Here is a 13280-nt window from a genome sequence, read left to right on the forward strand (position 1 = left end):
CGGCGGTGACGACAAGGCAATCGAACAAGTGGTGAGACGGGCGGGCAGTCAGATTTGTTCTGGCGACGAGACGACCGAGAGGATGAGGGGACGGGAGGTGTAGAGCAGAACTGAAGTGAGGTTGTTGTTGGAGGTTGAGGTGGTCGTGGTCGTGGTCGTGGTCGTGGCAGTGGTGGCGGGGCTCTCAGTGTCCCCTCAAGCAACCTGGACGGCGATGAAGTCACCGGCGGCCCATGCTCAACTCAAGCAGCGGGCGGCCGGCCATGTTGACACGGACATGACATGGAGCTGCCGTGTCCTGAACCACAACCTGACGCGACGCAACGCAACGCTGCGCATAGGACTAACATTTGTAACTGCAGTCTGCATGCTCATGGATGGACGGATGGATGGATGGATGGACTGCTGTCGTGGCCTCAACTCAACGTCGCAAGCCAAGGCAGGGCAGGGTGCCGTGGGTGGTTCCCAGTCGCAGGCCGGCCCGCACTGCGTCAGGTCAGCAACCATCAGATCCCTCCACGTCCTTCCGCTTCCATCATTCTCTCTGCTCTCCCAAAACCACATCGCCATCCTCTCTTCGCTAGAGCCCTCGCTGCTCCACTCTCCGCCATCCCCCCCGCCTTTCCTCCTCACCCACGCTCCCTCTCTCCTCCTCCCCCTCCAAGCTCCTCCTCGCCATCTCCCCGACTCCGACGCCGACGCCGACTCCGACTCCGCCTTTCCTCACCCCCGAGACCGTTGCATCCAAATTCCCGATCCTCACCTGCGCACTGCTACACGGCCCTTAGAACCATAAACACTCTCTCCTCCCGTGTACCACCCTCATCTATCCTCTTCGAGCTCCGCCTGCATACCAGGCAAGGAGTCCGTCATGTAAGTCCACTCCCACCTCACCACCATCCGCTGCTCCTGTGCAACCCCGACATCCTAACTCTGCTCGTGCAATAGGCCGCGTATAACCATATCAATTACCGCCCCAGACGACCCCGCCGACTCGAGCATAGTCTCCCTCGACCTGCCCCCCGGCCTGACCATCCTAGACCTCAAGAACTTTGTCCAGTCCGAGACAAAGTTCCCCGTCGAGTCCCAGCAGTTTTACCTCAACGGTTCCATCCTGAATGGCGACTCCAAGACACTCGAGGAGGCCGGCCTCAACGACGGCGAGATGCTGGCCCTGCTCATAAAGCGCCCTCAGCGTGCCGCCCACGCCCAGCCTAGGTCCGGCACACCCCAGACACAGCCCGGCGGCATGCCTCGCAACGCTGCCGACGAGATTGAAACCATACGCTTGCGCATTCTGGGCGACCAAAATGCTCTGACGCAGATACAACAAGGGAACCCACAACTCGCGGCTGCCATAAACGACCCGAACCGCTGGAGGGAAGAGTGGACCAATGCGCGCCGCGACGAGCAGCGCCAGCAGCGCGAACACCAGAGGCAGCTGGAGCTCCTCAACGCTGACCCCTTTGACGTCGAGGCCCAGGCCAAGATTGAGGAAATCATTCGCCAGGAGCGCGTCATAGAGAACCTGCAACATGCGTACGAGCACATCCCAGAAGGCAAGTTGGACATTCCCTTTGGTTCCGTTTTTGTTCTCGTGTTTCCACTTCACCACCTTCATATTGATTTCCCGTTTCGTCCGTGTCTTGGCTACATCGGCTGCGGGAGCGTTTTTGTGTCGCAAAAGAGAAGGGGTCACCGGTCTGGCCTCCTGGACCAGAGTGCGAGCAGCTTGGAACTGCGCGCATCCTTGCACAGTCTAGCCACCGCGGCCAAGCCCGGTATGGATGGTCCAGGGTGTGCAAGCAAGAGGCCAACTTGTCCCCCTCGCGCAACGCCTTACCAGGGTTGACAAATCCGGCCGCTCCCACGCACAAACTCCGAAGTAAACCTGGACCGGAAAGGTCGTGATGCCCAAATGGGGAGACGTGCATATCTTCGCGTCTTCCCCGAGCCGTTTCGTTCGTTTCTTTGGCGAGCGTTGCTAGGACCCGTCGAGCAAGACACGGTCCTGCCATGGCCTTTTCTTTCCTGGAATGCCTGCAAGAGGCATTGCATCATGGTCGTTTCACGACGCCCAAGTTGTTGGGTTTCTATTTTCTATAAGATTGCAGCTCTGGTGGGCGACCGTCAGCTAACATGTTCCTCCAGTGTTTGGCCGCGTCAGCATGCTCTACATCAACTGCGAAATCAACAACCACCGCATCAAGGCTCTCGTCGACTCTGGCGCGCAAGCAACCATCATGTCTCCCGGATGCGCCGAAGCGTGCGGCATCATGCGCCTGATTGACAAGCGCTTCTCTGGAATCGCGCGCGGCGTCGGCACGGCCAAGATCCTCGGACGCGTCCACCACACGGAGATTCGAATCGGCGGCGCCGCCATGCCATGCGCCTTTACCGTCATGGAGGGCAAGGCCGTCGACCTCCTCTTCGGCCTCGACATGCTCAAGCGCTACAAGGCCAAAATCGACCTCGAAAAGAACGCCCTGTGCTTCGAGGGCATCGAGGTGCCGTTTCTCCCCGAATCCGAAATCCCCGACTCGTTCGCCGAAGAAGACGAGCCGACCGTCCCCGGCCCCAACGGCATGGAGGTGGGCGCAAAGACGGGCGCCGTCAAGCCCGCCGGCGACTCGTCGTCTGCGGCCGCCGGTCCTTCTGGCTCTGGTTCAGGCGCGTCGGGTGCTGGTCCGTCGAATGCTTCGCCGGCGCAGCGACAACAGCCGCCGCAGCCGCCGTCGGGCAGCAAGTTTGCGCCGGCGGATATCGAGCGCCTCACGGAGCTGGGCGTCTCGAAAGCGCAGGCCATCAACGCGCTAGAGGCTTGCAATGGCGATGTGGAGGCCGCTGCTTCCATCTTATTTCAGATGATGTGATGGAGTGGGGAATGTTGACGGACGGACGGACGGACGGACGAAGCTTGCAATAGATACCACGGAAAAAGACGTTTAAACGATGATGGCTGGCTGGATGGAAGCGGTGGATTTGTGGATTGGGTGAATGGATGGATGGATGGGTCGGTGGGAGGCATCTTACGGAGTGGCTGGCCGGCTTTCCGGGCCTTGTTTTTTCTTCTTCACTTTCCAACAAGAGATTTACTCGACTGTGCTTGGTGTTTGCTCTCTCGATGCTTCGCTTGCTCGTTTCGATGAGCGTGATGTGATGCTTCCATCCATGCCCACCTTTTTTGATCTGCCATGTGGCCTGACGGAGTAGAGCCGACAGCTTTCTGATGGGCTCATGAACGGATGGGTGCATTCCCCCTTCTCCCTAGGCCACATGCCTACTACCGCAGCTTATACACACACGGCTTCAACAACGCCGCCTCATCAACCTCCTCCTCTCCCTCCTCCTCGACAAACTTCTTGGCCTTCGCCCTGCCACCTCCCATCCCCCCTCCTCCCGCCTTGCCCCCTTCCGCCTCCCTGCCACTCCGCACATTCTTCCCCTTGGTCGGCGCCGCCGCCTTGACGAACTGCATGCGCACAAACATCTTGTTGCGCAGGTCGACGGGTGCCGCGCTCTCGGCATCCAGCACGAAGCCGCGCGCGCGCAGCGCGGCGACGAAGGCCGACACGTCCGTCTCGTTGCCGCGGGAAGGGACGGCGCCGTCGATCTCGACGGCCAGCGCCTCATCGTCTGCGGCCGCGGCGTCGGCGGCGTCTCTGTTGGCCTTGTTGTGCTTTGCGGCGGCGCTCTTCTGGCGGCGGCCGACGCTGTGGTCGACGACCTTGTTCTGCTTCGCGTCTTTGGCGCCGGCGCCGGCGACGCGGCCAAAGCGGCTCTTGATCTCGGCGACCCACAGCTCGCCCTTCCAGCGCAGCACGCGGTACGCCTCGTCGACGAAGTCGGGCCAGTTGGTGCCCATGAGCGCGAGGCAGAAGATGGCCACGTCGACGGCGCCGTCGCGCAGCGGCAGCGCGCTGATGTCGGCTTTGGTGATCAGCGGCGACGGCGCCGCCAGGTCGAAGCTGTGGATGGCCAGTTTGAGTTTGCGCAGCGAGGGTTGCAGCGAGGACGAGAGCGTCGCGTCGCCGCAGCCCAGGTCGGCGATGGTGCAGACGTGCGAGCGGAAGTCGCGCGGGAGCGGTTTGAGGGCCTTTGACGCCGTGCTATCGTCCTCGCCCTCTTTGCTTTGCAGCGCCTTCCTGCGCCCATCCCCGCGCACCGCGCCGCGCCGCTGCACCAGCTGCACAAACGTGTCGACGGGGTTCTCGGGCCACACGGCGACCTGCTGGCGGAAGCCGGCGTGGTACTCGTTGAAGATCTGCGGGTCGTCTTCGATCAGCGCCAGCGAGTGCGCCGACGGCGTCGTGTACAGCGTTTGGTTCAGGTGCCGGAAGCGCGCTGACGCGAGCTTCTCGCGCATTTTGGCTTGCAGGGGCGTGAGCTTCGCATTGTTGGTGGGGGGGAGAGGAGAGGGCGCGGCGACGGCGGCGGCGGTGGTGGTATTGGAAGTGGTGTTGGGCTGCTGCTTGGTGTCCTTCTTCTTTTGCTTCTTGCCCTTGGCCGGCGTCTCCTGCTTGGACGCATCGGGACCTTTCGTCGCATCGCCCTCCTCCTCCTCCTCCTTCTTAGAACCCGCGGCATCCTCCTCGCGCCTCTGCTTCTTGCTCTTCGGCGGCTTGCCGCTCTCCTTCTCCTGCTCCTTCTCCAGCTTCTGCTTTGCCTGCATCTCCAGCTTCTGCGCCGCCTTGTACTCCTGCTTCTGGCTCCTCATCTTCTTCTCTGCGCCCTCCTTGTCCTTGCTCTTCGACGTGCCCTCCACCACCTCCGCCCACATATCGGCGACATTCTCGCTCGTCACGTTGGCCCCTTTTTCCTTGCCCTCATCTTTGCCATCATCTTTGTCGCCGCCCTTCTTGCCCTGCCTCTTCCTCTTTTTCGAGTTGGCGGCAGCGGAGGCCGCCGCCTCGGATTCCGTCTTCAGCGGCGCCGAGAGGTTCCACCCGGGGACGGCGAACATGTTGGCTGTGTGGCTGGTGTTGTTGTTGGTGTGAGGGAGGCGCCGTCGTAGTGTGGGAAAATCTGGAGGAGCGAGGGAGGGAAGAATTACGCGCGATGCGGTGGGTGGAGCTTGGACCACGCGAAGGGAAATTTTGGCCGGGGTACGGGAGGGCGGTGAGCTTAGCGTGATTGTCGGGGAACCAGCATTATTCGGGCTTAGTCAGAAGTTGAGGTTGTATAAATAAGGCAGGTTGGTTACTGTGAATATTCCCTAGGAATACTTTGGTCAGATGAGTAAATGCTTTGCAAATGTAATAAGTAGGAGGAGCTTGCATGGTCCTTGTTTGTCACTGACTTGGCTATATTCCCTGGACTATAATGACTACACAAAAGGTCTTTTTACTTAACGACACACACAACAATGAACCCAATTCTCACATGCAATGTCTGTATCTGACAGAGCAGACTTGTCGACGCGCGAAACATTGTAAGGTTGTGTCGTTTAAGGTAGCAGCATTCCAGAAAGATGCTCATATTGTACGACTAATAGGTATATAGGTATATTGCGGAAGAAGCAGCACCAGAAGCAGAGGTAGAAGCAGATGAAAAGTCGCAAGACACGACAAAAGGAAACTTCGTAAAACGTGAGGGAGACGAGGGTACGAAAGAGGCAGAGGGATGGAAACAAAGGCAGAGGTGTCGTCGGGGGTATAAAAAGCATGCCGGAATCAGCGTGGAAACAGCAGAGCCATCAACGCCGCGGATCGTCTGCCACTTGGCATGCAGCTTCAGACTGCTGCTGCAAGTCCGGTGGAGCTGCCGTCCTTTCCATTCCGCGCACCGCAGACGCGCCGTCCGGTGGTTTGCTCTCGTCGTCTGCCGCGAGGGTGCCAGGCGTCATGGTCGAATTCGACTCGCGTCGATCCAGATCCCCCTGCACCCGCACCCCCTCCTTCCCCTTCTCGCGCTTCTCCGCAAAGCAGTCGTACGTCCTTAGCGCCTGGGCGCGCTCATCCGACGCGCGGCCGCGAAACGGCAGCAGCGCCGCCTCCCCCTCCCCATCCTCGTCATCATCGTCGAGATGGATCTCGTGCGTGGCGGTCGCCAGGTCGGGCACGTCGCCCAGCCCCATGTCCCACTCGTGGAACCCCGAGTCCTGGTGCATGGGCGGGCTGAAGAAGCGCGGCGACGACGAGCGGCGCGAGCGGCGTGGGGGGTCGTCCAAGGCGCGCGTAAGCCCGACGAGGTCGTGCTCTTGCGAGAAGCGGGTTGACAGTGAGAGCGGCGGGAGCGTGAACGCGGGATCGTCGCCCTCTAGGTCGAGCGAGGAGGGGGGCAGGGGGACAGACATGTCGACGTCTTGCACGCCGCCGACGCCGGCGAGGTCGGTGGGGAAGAGTGCGTGGTGGTAGTGGTGGGTTTGGTCGTAATTGTGGTGGTCTAAGAAGTCGAGCGGCTCGTGGCGTGGTGTTGTCGAGAGGCAGACGGTTTCCTGCTCGACTGCGTTTCCGCGGTGGTCCAGCCGCAGCGCGCCGTTGTTGACGAGCCGCGTATTGCCGTCTTCGTAGATGCGCTCCCACGCCCGCTCATGCCGGTCCGGAACGTCTGCAGATGTGGAGGGGTCGTGGCGGTCGTGTTCCGAGTCGCCGTCGAGTGACAGCGACGAGCTTGGCCGCGTAAACGGCGAGTCGTTGAAGGGGCTGCGATCTGTTATCCCGCAGAGCCCGGCGTCGGCGACGATGTACGATCCGGAGCTGGCGGCCTCGTACTCTGTCGGTGGACGCACGTCAGCGTAGCTGAGATTGGCGGAAGACGCAGGGTGGGCGCGGCGGTCAGACTCCTGGAACCGGCGGTATTGAGCAATATCTTCGTGGCCGACGGCTGTCAGAGGGTCAATGTACTCCTTGTCCGAACGGTGCGTTGTGTAACTGTGCCTGGCGGCGGTGGGCGGCCTGGACGCCAGCGGATGTATATCTGGAAAACGAAGAAGCAATTCCTTTGCTGGAACTCTATCACGTGGGTCGTTGCTGAGACACGCTTTCACCACCTCTTGATAATACTGGGGAGGACCACTCGGCATGGGCAGGGCCAGTGGCCGCTCTTCTCTTTCTGGCTCGTCTTGCTGCTCAGCCAGAGCCCACAAGACCATGCCCAGTTGGAAAAGATCTGATTTGACGCCAATGTAAATGCCGACTCTTTGGCCAGACTCGATGAGTGTGGCGAGCTCTGGAGGCTCCCATCCCACAGGGCATCCCCTGCGGTTGATGTCTATAATTTTAGCGTCGTCATTTGCGTCAATGACAACATTAGACACGGTAAAGTCGCCCTGGACATAGCCACTCTCGTGGATTTCTGAAAGACCGCGGACAATTTGCTTTGCCCAGCGCTCTCTCCGAGGCCACGACATCTCCAGCGTCGCCTTGCCATCGTAAATCAAGTCGACGAGGGCGCCCTTGTCGGCGTAGCTAATGAGCAAACCGGTAACGCGTTCGCCCGCGTCGTCGGTGATCAAACCGGCAAAGTCAATGACACTCTGCGAGCCCTTGAGTTGGCAGAGCGCATTCGCCTCATACAAGAACTCGTCTACCGATCCAGGCCCGGGGATTTCTTTCTTGATGTAGACGCGCGAGGAAACGGAAACCTTGTAAACAAAACCAGAAAGATGCGATTCAAAATGGACGTCGCGGTCTCTATAAAAGCGACAGTCCAGGTGCGCGACGGAGGAAACAGGCGGATAGGGAATCGTCTCGTTGACGTCTTCTGTGACGTGGACGTGAAGCTGGCCGTCGGTCGTCTCGAGCCGGAGATTGGTGACGGTGTCGAAAAACTGGACTTCGGCCAGCGAGTCACGAATGGCCTCGTAGATGCGCTCGCTCTTGTCCCGCTGGTAGTGGAGGCTGTTCAGAGTGGCTTCGAGCGAGTCCGGGTCAGTGTTGCGGTAGTCGACGGTGATGGTCAGGCGCCGCCAGCGGTTGGGCTCCTCGGCATAGGTCATGAAGAATTTCTGGCGGTCAGAATTGTCCCGGAAGTGCATGCTGAGGTTGAGGATCCACTTGGTGTCGAGTTCGTGCTTGATGACGCGCTCGTCGACGCCGTCACAGCTGCCATGGTCGTCGGACATGTCGCCAGTCGTGGAGAGCGGGGGACGAGGGTACAAGGGCGCGCCATCATCCATGTGCGGCGCGGCGTCGTCGTCCATGGAGTCTCCAGGCGGTCCGCGGCCAGTCGGCACCAGCGAGTCGTTTGTTTCGGAGGCGTAGGGGCTCAGAGAGTCTGGTGCCGAACATCTCAAGGCGAACTTGGGAGGAGGGGAGCTGTTGCGATGCGAGGTGCCGGTGCTTCGTCGATCAGCCGAAAAGGCCCTGCGCTCCGCGTGGCTCAGCTCGTTTGCGATTCGTTGGTCTTTGTGGACCTTGAAGGGGGCCGTGGTCCTCGACGGCCGCTCCTCGTCGCCATACTTTTTATCGTCGTCGTCGTCCTCACCCAGCTTCTCAGACGGCTCCAGCGGCAGCGCCGTCTCGTCCTTTTTGAGCCAACCTCCCAGCCTACTCAAAGACAGCCTGTCCCATTTGAGGGAGCTCCGGTTCGCGAGTTGCGGCGCCATGATTTGTCGAAAGATGCAAGAGAAGGAAACGGCTGGAGGCGCCCAGGCAGACGAGCGAGACTGCGGGCAGCTCCAGCTGATGGTACTTTGCCCAGGAGCAGGAGGGCCGTCGGGCGCGTAAGGGGCAAGGCTGGGGTGGTCCAAACTACGGCGCTGGGACGGATACGTTCATGCTGCGCGTGCGACGGTAACATAGCATTTGAAGGCTGCGGGGGGAGGTTGGTTCACGCGCGCAAATCCAGGCCTCGAGGCATGGGCGACGTCGATGGAATTGAAGTGGCAAATGGGCCGAAATCCCAAGTCAAGACGGAGGGCAAAGGCTTATTATCATGTTATGGTCGACATTGAAAAGGCGGGCTGCTGGGGCAGGGTTTTGCAGCGGCGGCACAGAGTCAGAGGGCCAATTGGGCGCGCCCCCCCAGGCAGTCAGCAGCAGATGAGCCACAATGAGCTGCAACGAGAAGACGACCGTCACGGCTGTGTGACGCGACGGGGTGAACGGCTGGACCTGAGGAATTGGCCTGCCTGAAAGAAATCCCCCGCTGACCGCAACTTTAGAACGACTTCACGCTCCCTCGTGGCCGTGGCATGCATGGTGCAGGCGCCGGTGCGGTGCGCTGGCCATGCTTTTTCCGTCTGTCCTTGCAGCTTCACCCGCCCACTCGCATCCTTCGCCCATCTCCGCGCGTTATTGACATGTCGAGCCATCGCCAATGAGCCTTCAGGTCGTCTCGCGACGTCGTGGCATGGCAGCCCAAGCCGACTCCGGGTCGGTCCGTCGTCCGTCGTGTCCAGTTTAAACTTTCGACCCAACACCTCCCTTGCCTTGCCTTGCCTTGCCGCTCTTCATCAATCCACGACTGGCCTGTCTCGGCTCAGCCTCATCTTCGCCAACCGCGCCGCCAACGTCTCCCTCTTCATAACGCCATGCTCGCCCTGTCCTGACTGTTCGAATCCCTCGACACCCGTCACCGCATCATTGGACAAGCCGACGCGCTGGCTTTCAGTCGCCGCTCACTCTGGCATCATCCGCATCATCTCAGCCACGAAGCCAAGCCCGCATCCGTCCAGGAAATCCGCGCAGCAAACGCCGTCCATTCGCATCTTGTCCGTCTGCCTCTGTTGGCGTGTCCGAGCCTCAGACGTCAGTGACAAAGCTTGGGTTGCCGGGCCGGCGCCCCGCGCCGAATAAACATGGCAGACCGCTCTTTACTAACGTCCGATTGACTGACTGGTCCTCAAAGTCTCCGGCGTTGGTGGCTTTGGACGTTGTGGGGGCGGAAAGACCCTGACTTTTTTCCCCTGTCGATGTCTCGTCGACTTGCTCCTTTTGTGGAGCTTTGAGTGATGTCGACGGGAAAATCCGCATTGCTGCGGCCAGCTCTTCCCGTGCGAATTTGGATAGACTTGCAGATTTCCATGTGGTCAGTTGCATTGACTATACTTGATCGACTCGTTGCTCCGTCGAACGCGATTGGGGAACTAATGGACAAGACTGGTGCTCAGATTGGCGTTGGACCGAAAAAAAAAAAAAAAAGGGTCATCCGTTCTGGCCTTCTGTTTCTTGGAAAGACTTGGTTCAAGCGTCCTGGCCACCTCAGTCGTTCCACGGATGGTGAAGAAATCCAGAAAAACCACCTCGGTCCGTCAAGGTAAGCTGCGAAGCTTACTACAGTCTCTAGCCCTTCAACCCACCGTCAATCTCCAACACACTACCGTTCATATACCTTGCATCATTGCTCATCAAAAACGCAACCACATCAGCCACCTCTTCGGGCTGGCCCAGACGGCCCAGCGAATTGCCCTTCGCCATCCTCTCGACGTACTCCCCACCCTTGACAATGCCCGCATTGGTCGGCGTATCAATATACCCCGGCGCAACCACATTGGTGCGGATGCCGCGCGGACCCAGCTCGAGCGCCATGCTCTTGGAGAAGCCAATGAGGCCCCACTTTGTCGCGCAGTAGATGGCCTGGTTGGCGTAGGCGTGGACGCCGTTGATGCTGGACACGTTGACGTACGAGCCGCCGGGCGACGCCATGTGCGGGATGGTTGCGCGCGTCACGTTGTAGACGCCGCGCAGGTTGACGCTCATCAGCTTGTCCCAGTACTCGTCCGTCGTCTCTTCCAGCTTGTATGACGTCGGGTTGACGCCGGCGCAGTTGAAGACGTGGTCGATCTTGGCTCCGTCTTTTGTTATGCTCTCCACGTATGCCTCGACGGCCGCCTTGTCCGCGACGTTGAGCTTTGCGCTGCTAGTCGAGGCAGGCGATTCTTGGCTCGCGCATCTCTTTTCCGTCTCCTGCACTCCGTCGAGGTTGATGTCGGTCAGGAACACATGGGCGCCGAGTTCGTGAAGCTTGAGGGATGTGGCTCGTCTGTGGGGAATCTCTCGTGTTAGTCCACTGGTTGCCAAAGGTGGGGCTAGCTTGCTGCGCTGGTGTATTGTGGATTACCCAATTCCGCTGCCTGCTCCTGTGATGAGAATGCGCGTATCCTTCAGTGAAGCAGTCATTGTCGTCAACGTGATGCGATGGAGACAACAAGTTGGGAGGAAAATCTGTATTTGATTGACAGCTTCGTTGCTGAGCGTGGGGTCCGCCCAAGCGCATGCGGTGGGGTTGTCTGCATGACGTTTCGCTTAGCAAAGCTTATCCAAGATATCGTATCCCGTCTAGCGGTAGCTCGGATCGCGAAAATGGGGTAACGCTTGTTCGCACTTCATCACTACGGTTGTTGTTGCTTGTGGGTTGTGATTGATGGGATGGTCTGCTGTCGCAGCTCCGTGGTTGCGCAGGCACGCTTCAGGGCTCCAACAGTGGTCCAGGGGTCCCTGTCTACCTGCCAGGAACCAAATGTGCCCTCGATGATGTCAACCTCGGGTGCGAAGCTTTTCGACAAAGTTGTCCAATTGTATTGAATAGGGTATAAGTTTACGAAATGTCCTCAATCAGTCTCGGGGAGGCAAGAGGGCGTCCAAAGGAAACTTTGGCCCGTGGCCCCCCATCGCTGACGTGACTGCTGCCCTCCCGGCATCAAGTACAACGTCATCTGCTTGGACGCGTCTTCCTGCGGTTGCCGTACTTGTTGTTCGCTTGTCGCTGTTTTTCGGAAACCCCTGATCGACCGTTGGTCGGAGCGAAAAAAAAAAGTGACCGGGATGATGCTGATAGCCGATCTGGACTGCCGGAAAGATTATTGGAGCGCCCACGGAAACTCCGAGCCCACTTGCTGTAAACAATCCAAAACCCGAACGCCGATTACTCCGAACGGCCTTTTTCCTGGTGACGCCGACAACAGCTGATTATGATTACACTTGCTGCTGCATCTTTGCGTTGGCGAGCTGGATCTTGTACTTGTTGTCGTCTTGCTTGTTCATGTAGATGAGGGCGCTGAAGTTGATGGCGCCGGCAATCAGGAAAAGGAGGAAGAAGCCCGCACCGGTCAACGAGGCCGCGGAGCTCGATGTGAAGATGGTGCAATTCGACGGGCAGGGAGTGAGGGAGGTCGAGCTCGAGGTGGAAGACGAAGAGGTCGTGGTGGCAGTGGCAGTTTCGGCAGCAACACCTTGGGCCATCATGACCATGGCCATGAAGGCGAAGGCAGTCGAGTAGGAAATCTTGGAGGCAGCCATTCTGAAGCGCAAAATGGCGATTTGAATGGCGATTCTCAGAGGATCTGCTGAATCAGTCTTGGCACGACGAGACTGGATCAGGACGAGGACGACTTACGGTTGGCTGGGCTGTAAAAGGGAGAGCAGGAGAAGAGGAAGCGGTGGGAAATTGACGCGTTTGCTTAGCGGCAACGTCTGCTAAATAGTCTTCCACGGTCCACAAGTTGGGGGCAAGGGGCCAGTACCCACAACGGGCGGCTCTTGTTTTTTAGACCGCTCCGGGGATGCGCGCATCTCATTGATCAACAGCTCCTTTCAGCCTTGGATCCAACGGGGGAAGGGCAGGGCAGGGCTCGGGACCGGCCATATCCTAGCCACGATGTACGGTTCGGGAAGACGGTGAGCGCGAGTGCCACGAGCAGCGTGGTGGAGACTGGACAATCAGCACCGTAGCGGGGCCGGGACCAGGGCAGTGTTGAAAATTACGCGTGCGTAGGACAGGACGTGCTCTGATGCCGCACTCCGTTGCGAACATGAGCAGCGGGCATGATTGGAAATTTGGCCGGCTGTGGTAGCGCACGGGGCCAGTTGGAGATTATCTTGCCCTCGGCGTCGGCACAGAGGCGCAGAGACACGGGGCGGGAGAAACAGACGAGTCCGCCATGGGGACCAAGTCGAGACACGGTGGCTGTCGTTGGCAAGACGAGGTGGAAGGCTTGGGTTAGGGCGTCAGGCGGTGCAGTTGACGACGACGCCGCGTAGGCTCAAGAAGGAACGAAGTCAAGTCCTGCGAGAGCGCTTCGGCCCGGCTCACTTTGGGCTTAGCGCCAGCTGGAACTAGCCGGAGCAAACCCCAGCCCCTGCCATCGACCTGGCCTTCCTCACCTCATCTCATCCACTCCCAACATGATTCCTCGACTCTGCTGCCCTTGGGCTTCTGTCATCTTTGCCAGATCATTCTCGACCGTCAGCCTGCTTCGCTCAATCCGCCGCTCATGACGTCGTTGGCCAGGCGCCCTCCCGGCGCAAATCTGTTATTCCCGCCAAACCGCCTGGCCAAAACTCCCCGGTCTGTAAATGTTTCAGTCGCATCAATCCAGCAGAGGCTCGAGCGCACGC

General features: G+C 59.4%; 6 protein-coding genes across 6 annotated transcripts; 2 read left to right on the plus strand and 4 right to left on the minus strand.

Moving 5' to 3' along the window:
• Positions 1-721: 721 nt before the first annotated feature.
• J3D65DRAFT_287886 (uncharacterized protein) lies at positions 722-2010 on the plus strand. The gene is made up of 2 exons (XM_066795131.1): positions 722-873; positions 949-2010. Coding segments are annotated over exons 1-2 (906 nt in total). The 5' UTR covers positions 722-871; the 3' UTR covers positions 1853-2010.
• A 1026-nt stretch (positions 2011-3036) lies between these two features.
• J3D65DRAFT_657248 (putative rRNA processing protein Rrp8) lies at positions 3037-5205 on the minus strand. The gene has a single exon (XM_066802515.1). The coding sequence runs from the start codon at positions 4961-4963 to the stop codon at positions 3284-3286; it is 1680 nt and encodes a 559-aa protein (XP_066656918.1). The 5' UTR covers positions 4964-5205; the 3' UTR covers positions 3037-3283.
• Positions 5206-5290: 85 nt separating this feature from the next.
• J3D65DRAFT_619337 (uncharacterized protein) lies at positions 5291-8842 on the minus strand. The gene has a single exon (XM_066799735.1). It carries the CDS (start codon positions 8546-8548, stop codon positions 5696-5698), a length of 2853 nt encoding a protein of 950 aa, XP_066656919.1. The 5' UTR covers positions 8549-8842; the 3' UTR covers positions 5291-5695.
• A 242-nt stretch (positions 8843-9084) lies between these two features.
• J3D65DRAFT_619338 (uncharacterized protein) lies at positions 9085-9963 on the plus strand. The gene has a single exon (XM_066799736.1). The coding sequence runs from the start codon at positions 9141-9143 to the stop codon at positions 9738-9740; it is 600 nt and encodes a 199-aa protein (XP_066656920.1). The 5' UTR covers positions 9085-9140; the 3' UTR covers positions 9741-9963.
• A 134-nt stretch (positions 9964-10097) lies between these two features.
• Positions 10098-11460, minus strand: J3D65DRAFT_288128 (short-chain dehydrogenase/reductase-like protein SDR). Its single transcript, XM_066795134.1, has 2 exons — positions 11005-11460; positions 10098-10926 (listed from the first exon to the last, which is right to left on the minus strand). Exons 1-2 carry the CDS (start codon positions 11061-11063, stop codon positions 10227-10229), a joined length of 759 nt encoding a protein of 252 aa, XP_066656921.1. The 5' UTR covers positions 11064-11460; the 3' UTR covers positions 10098-10226.
• Positions 11412-12583, minus strand: J3D65DRAFT_288273 (uncharacterized protein). Its single transcript, XM_066795136.1, has 4 exons — positions 12407-12583; positions 12280-12356; positions 11781-12226; positions 11412-11731 (listed from the first exon to the last, which is right to left on the minus strand). The coding sequence occupies exons 1-3, from the start codon at positions 12458-12460 to the stop codon at positions 11809-11811; spliced, it is 549 nt and encodes a 182-aa protein (XP_066656922.1). The 5' UTR covers positions 12461-12583; the 3' UTR covers positions 11412-11731; positions 11781-11808.
• Between the last annotated feature and the right edge of the window lie 697 nt (positions 12584-13280).

Source organism: Phyllosticta citribraziliensis (assembly GCF_038025025.1).
Source record: "Phyllosticta citribraziliensis strain CPC 17464 chromosome Unknown J3D65scaffold_4, whole genome shotgun sequence".
In the NCBI taxonomy this organism is placed as follows: Eukaryota; Fungi; Ascomycota; class Dothideomycetes; order Botryosphaeriales; family Phyllostictaceae; genus Phyllosticta; species Phyllosticta citribraziliensis.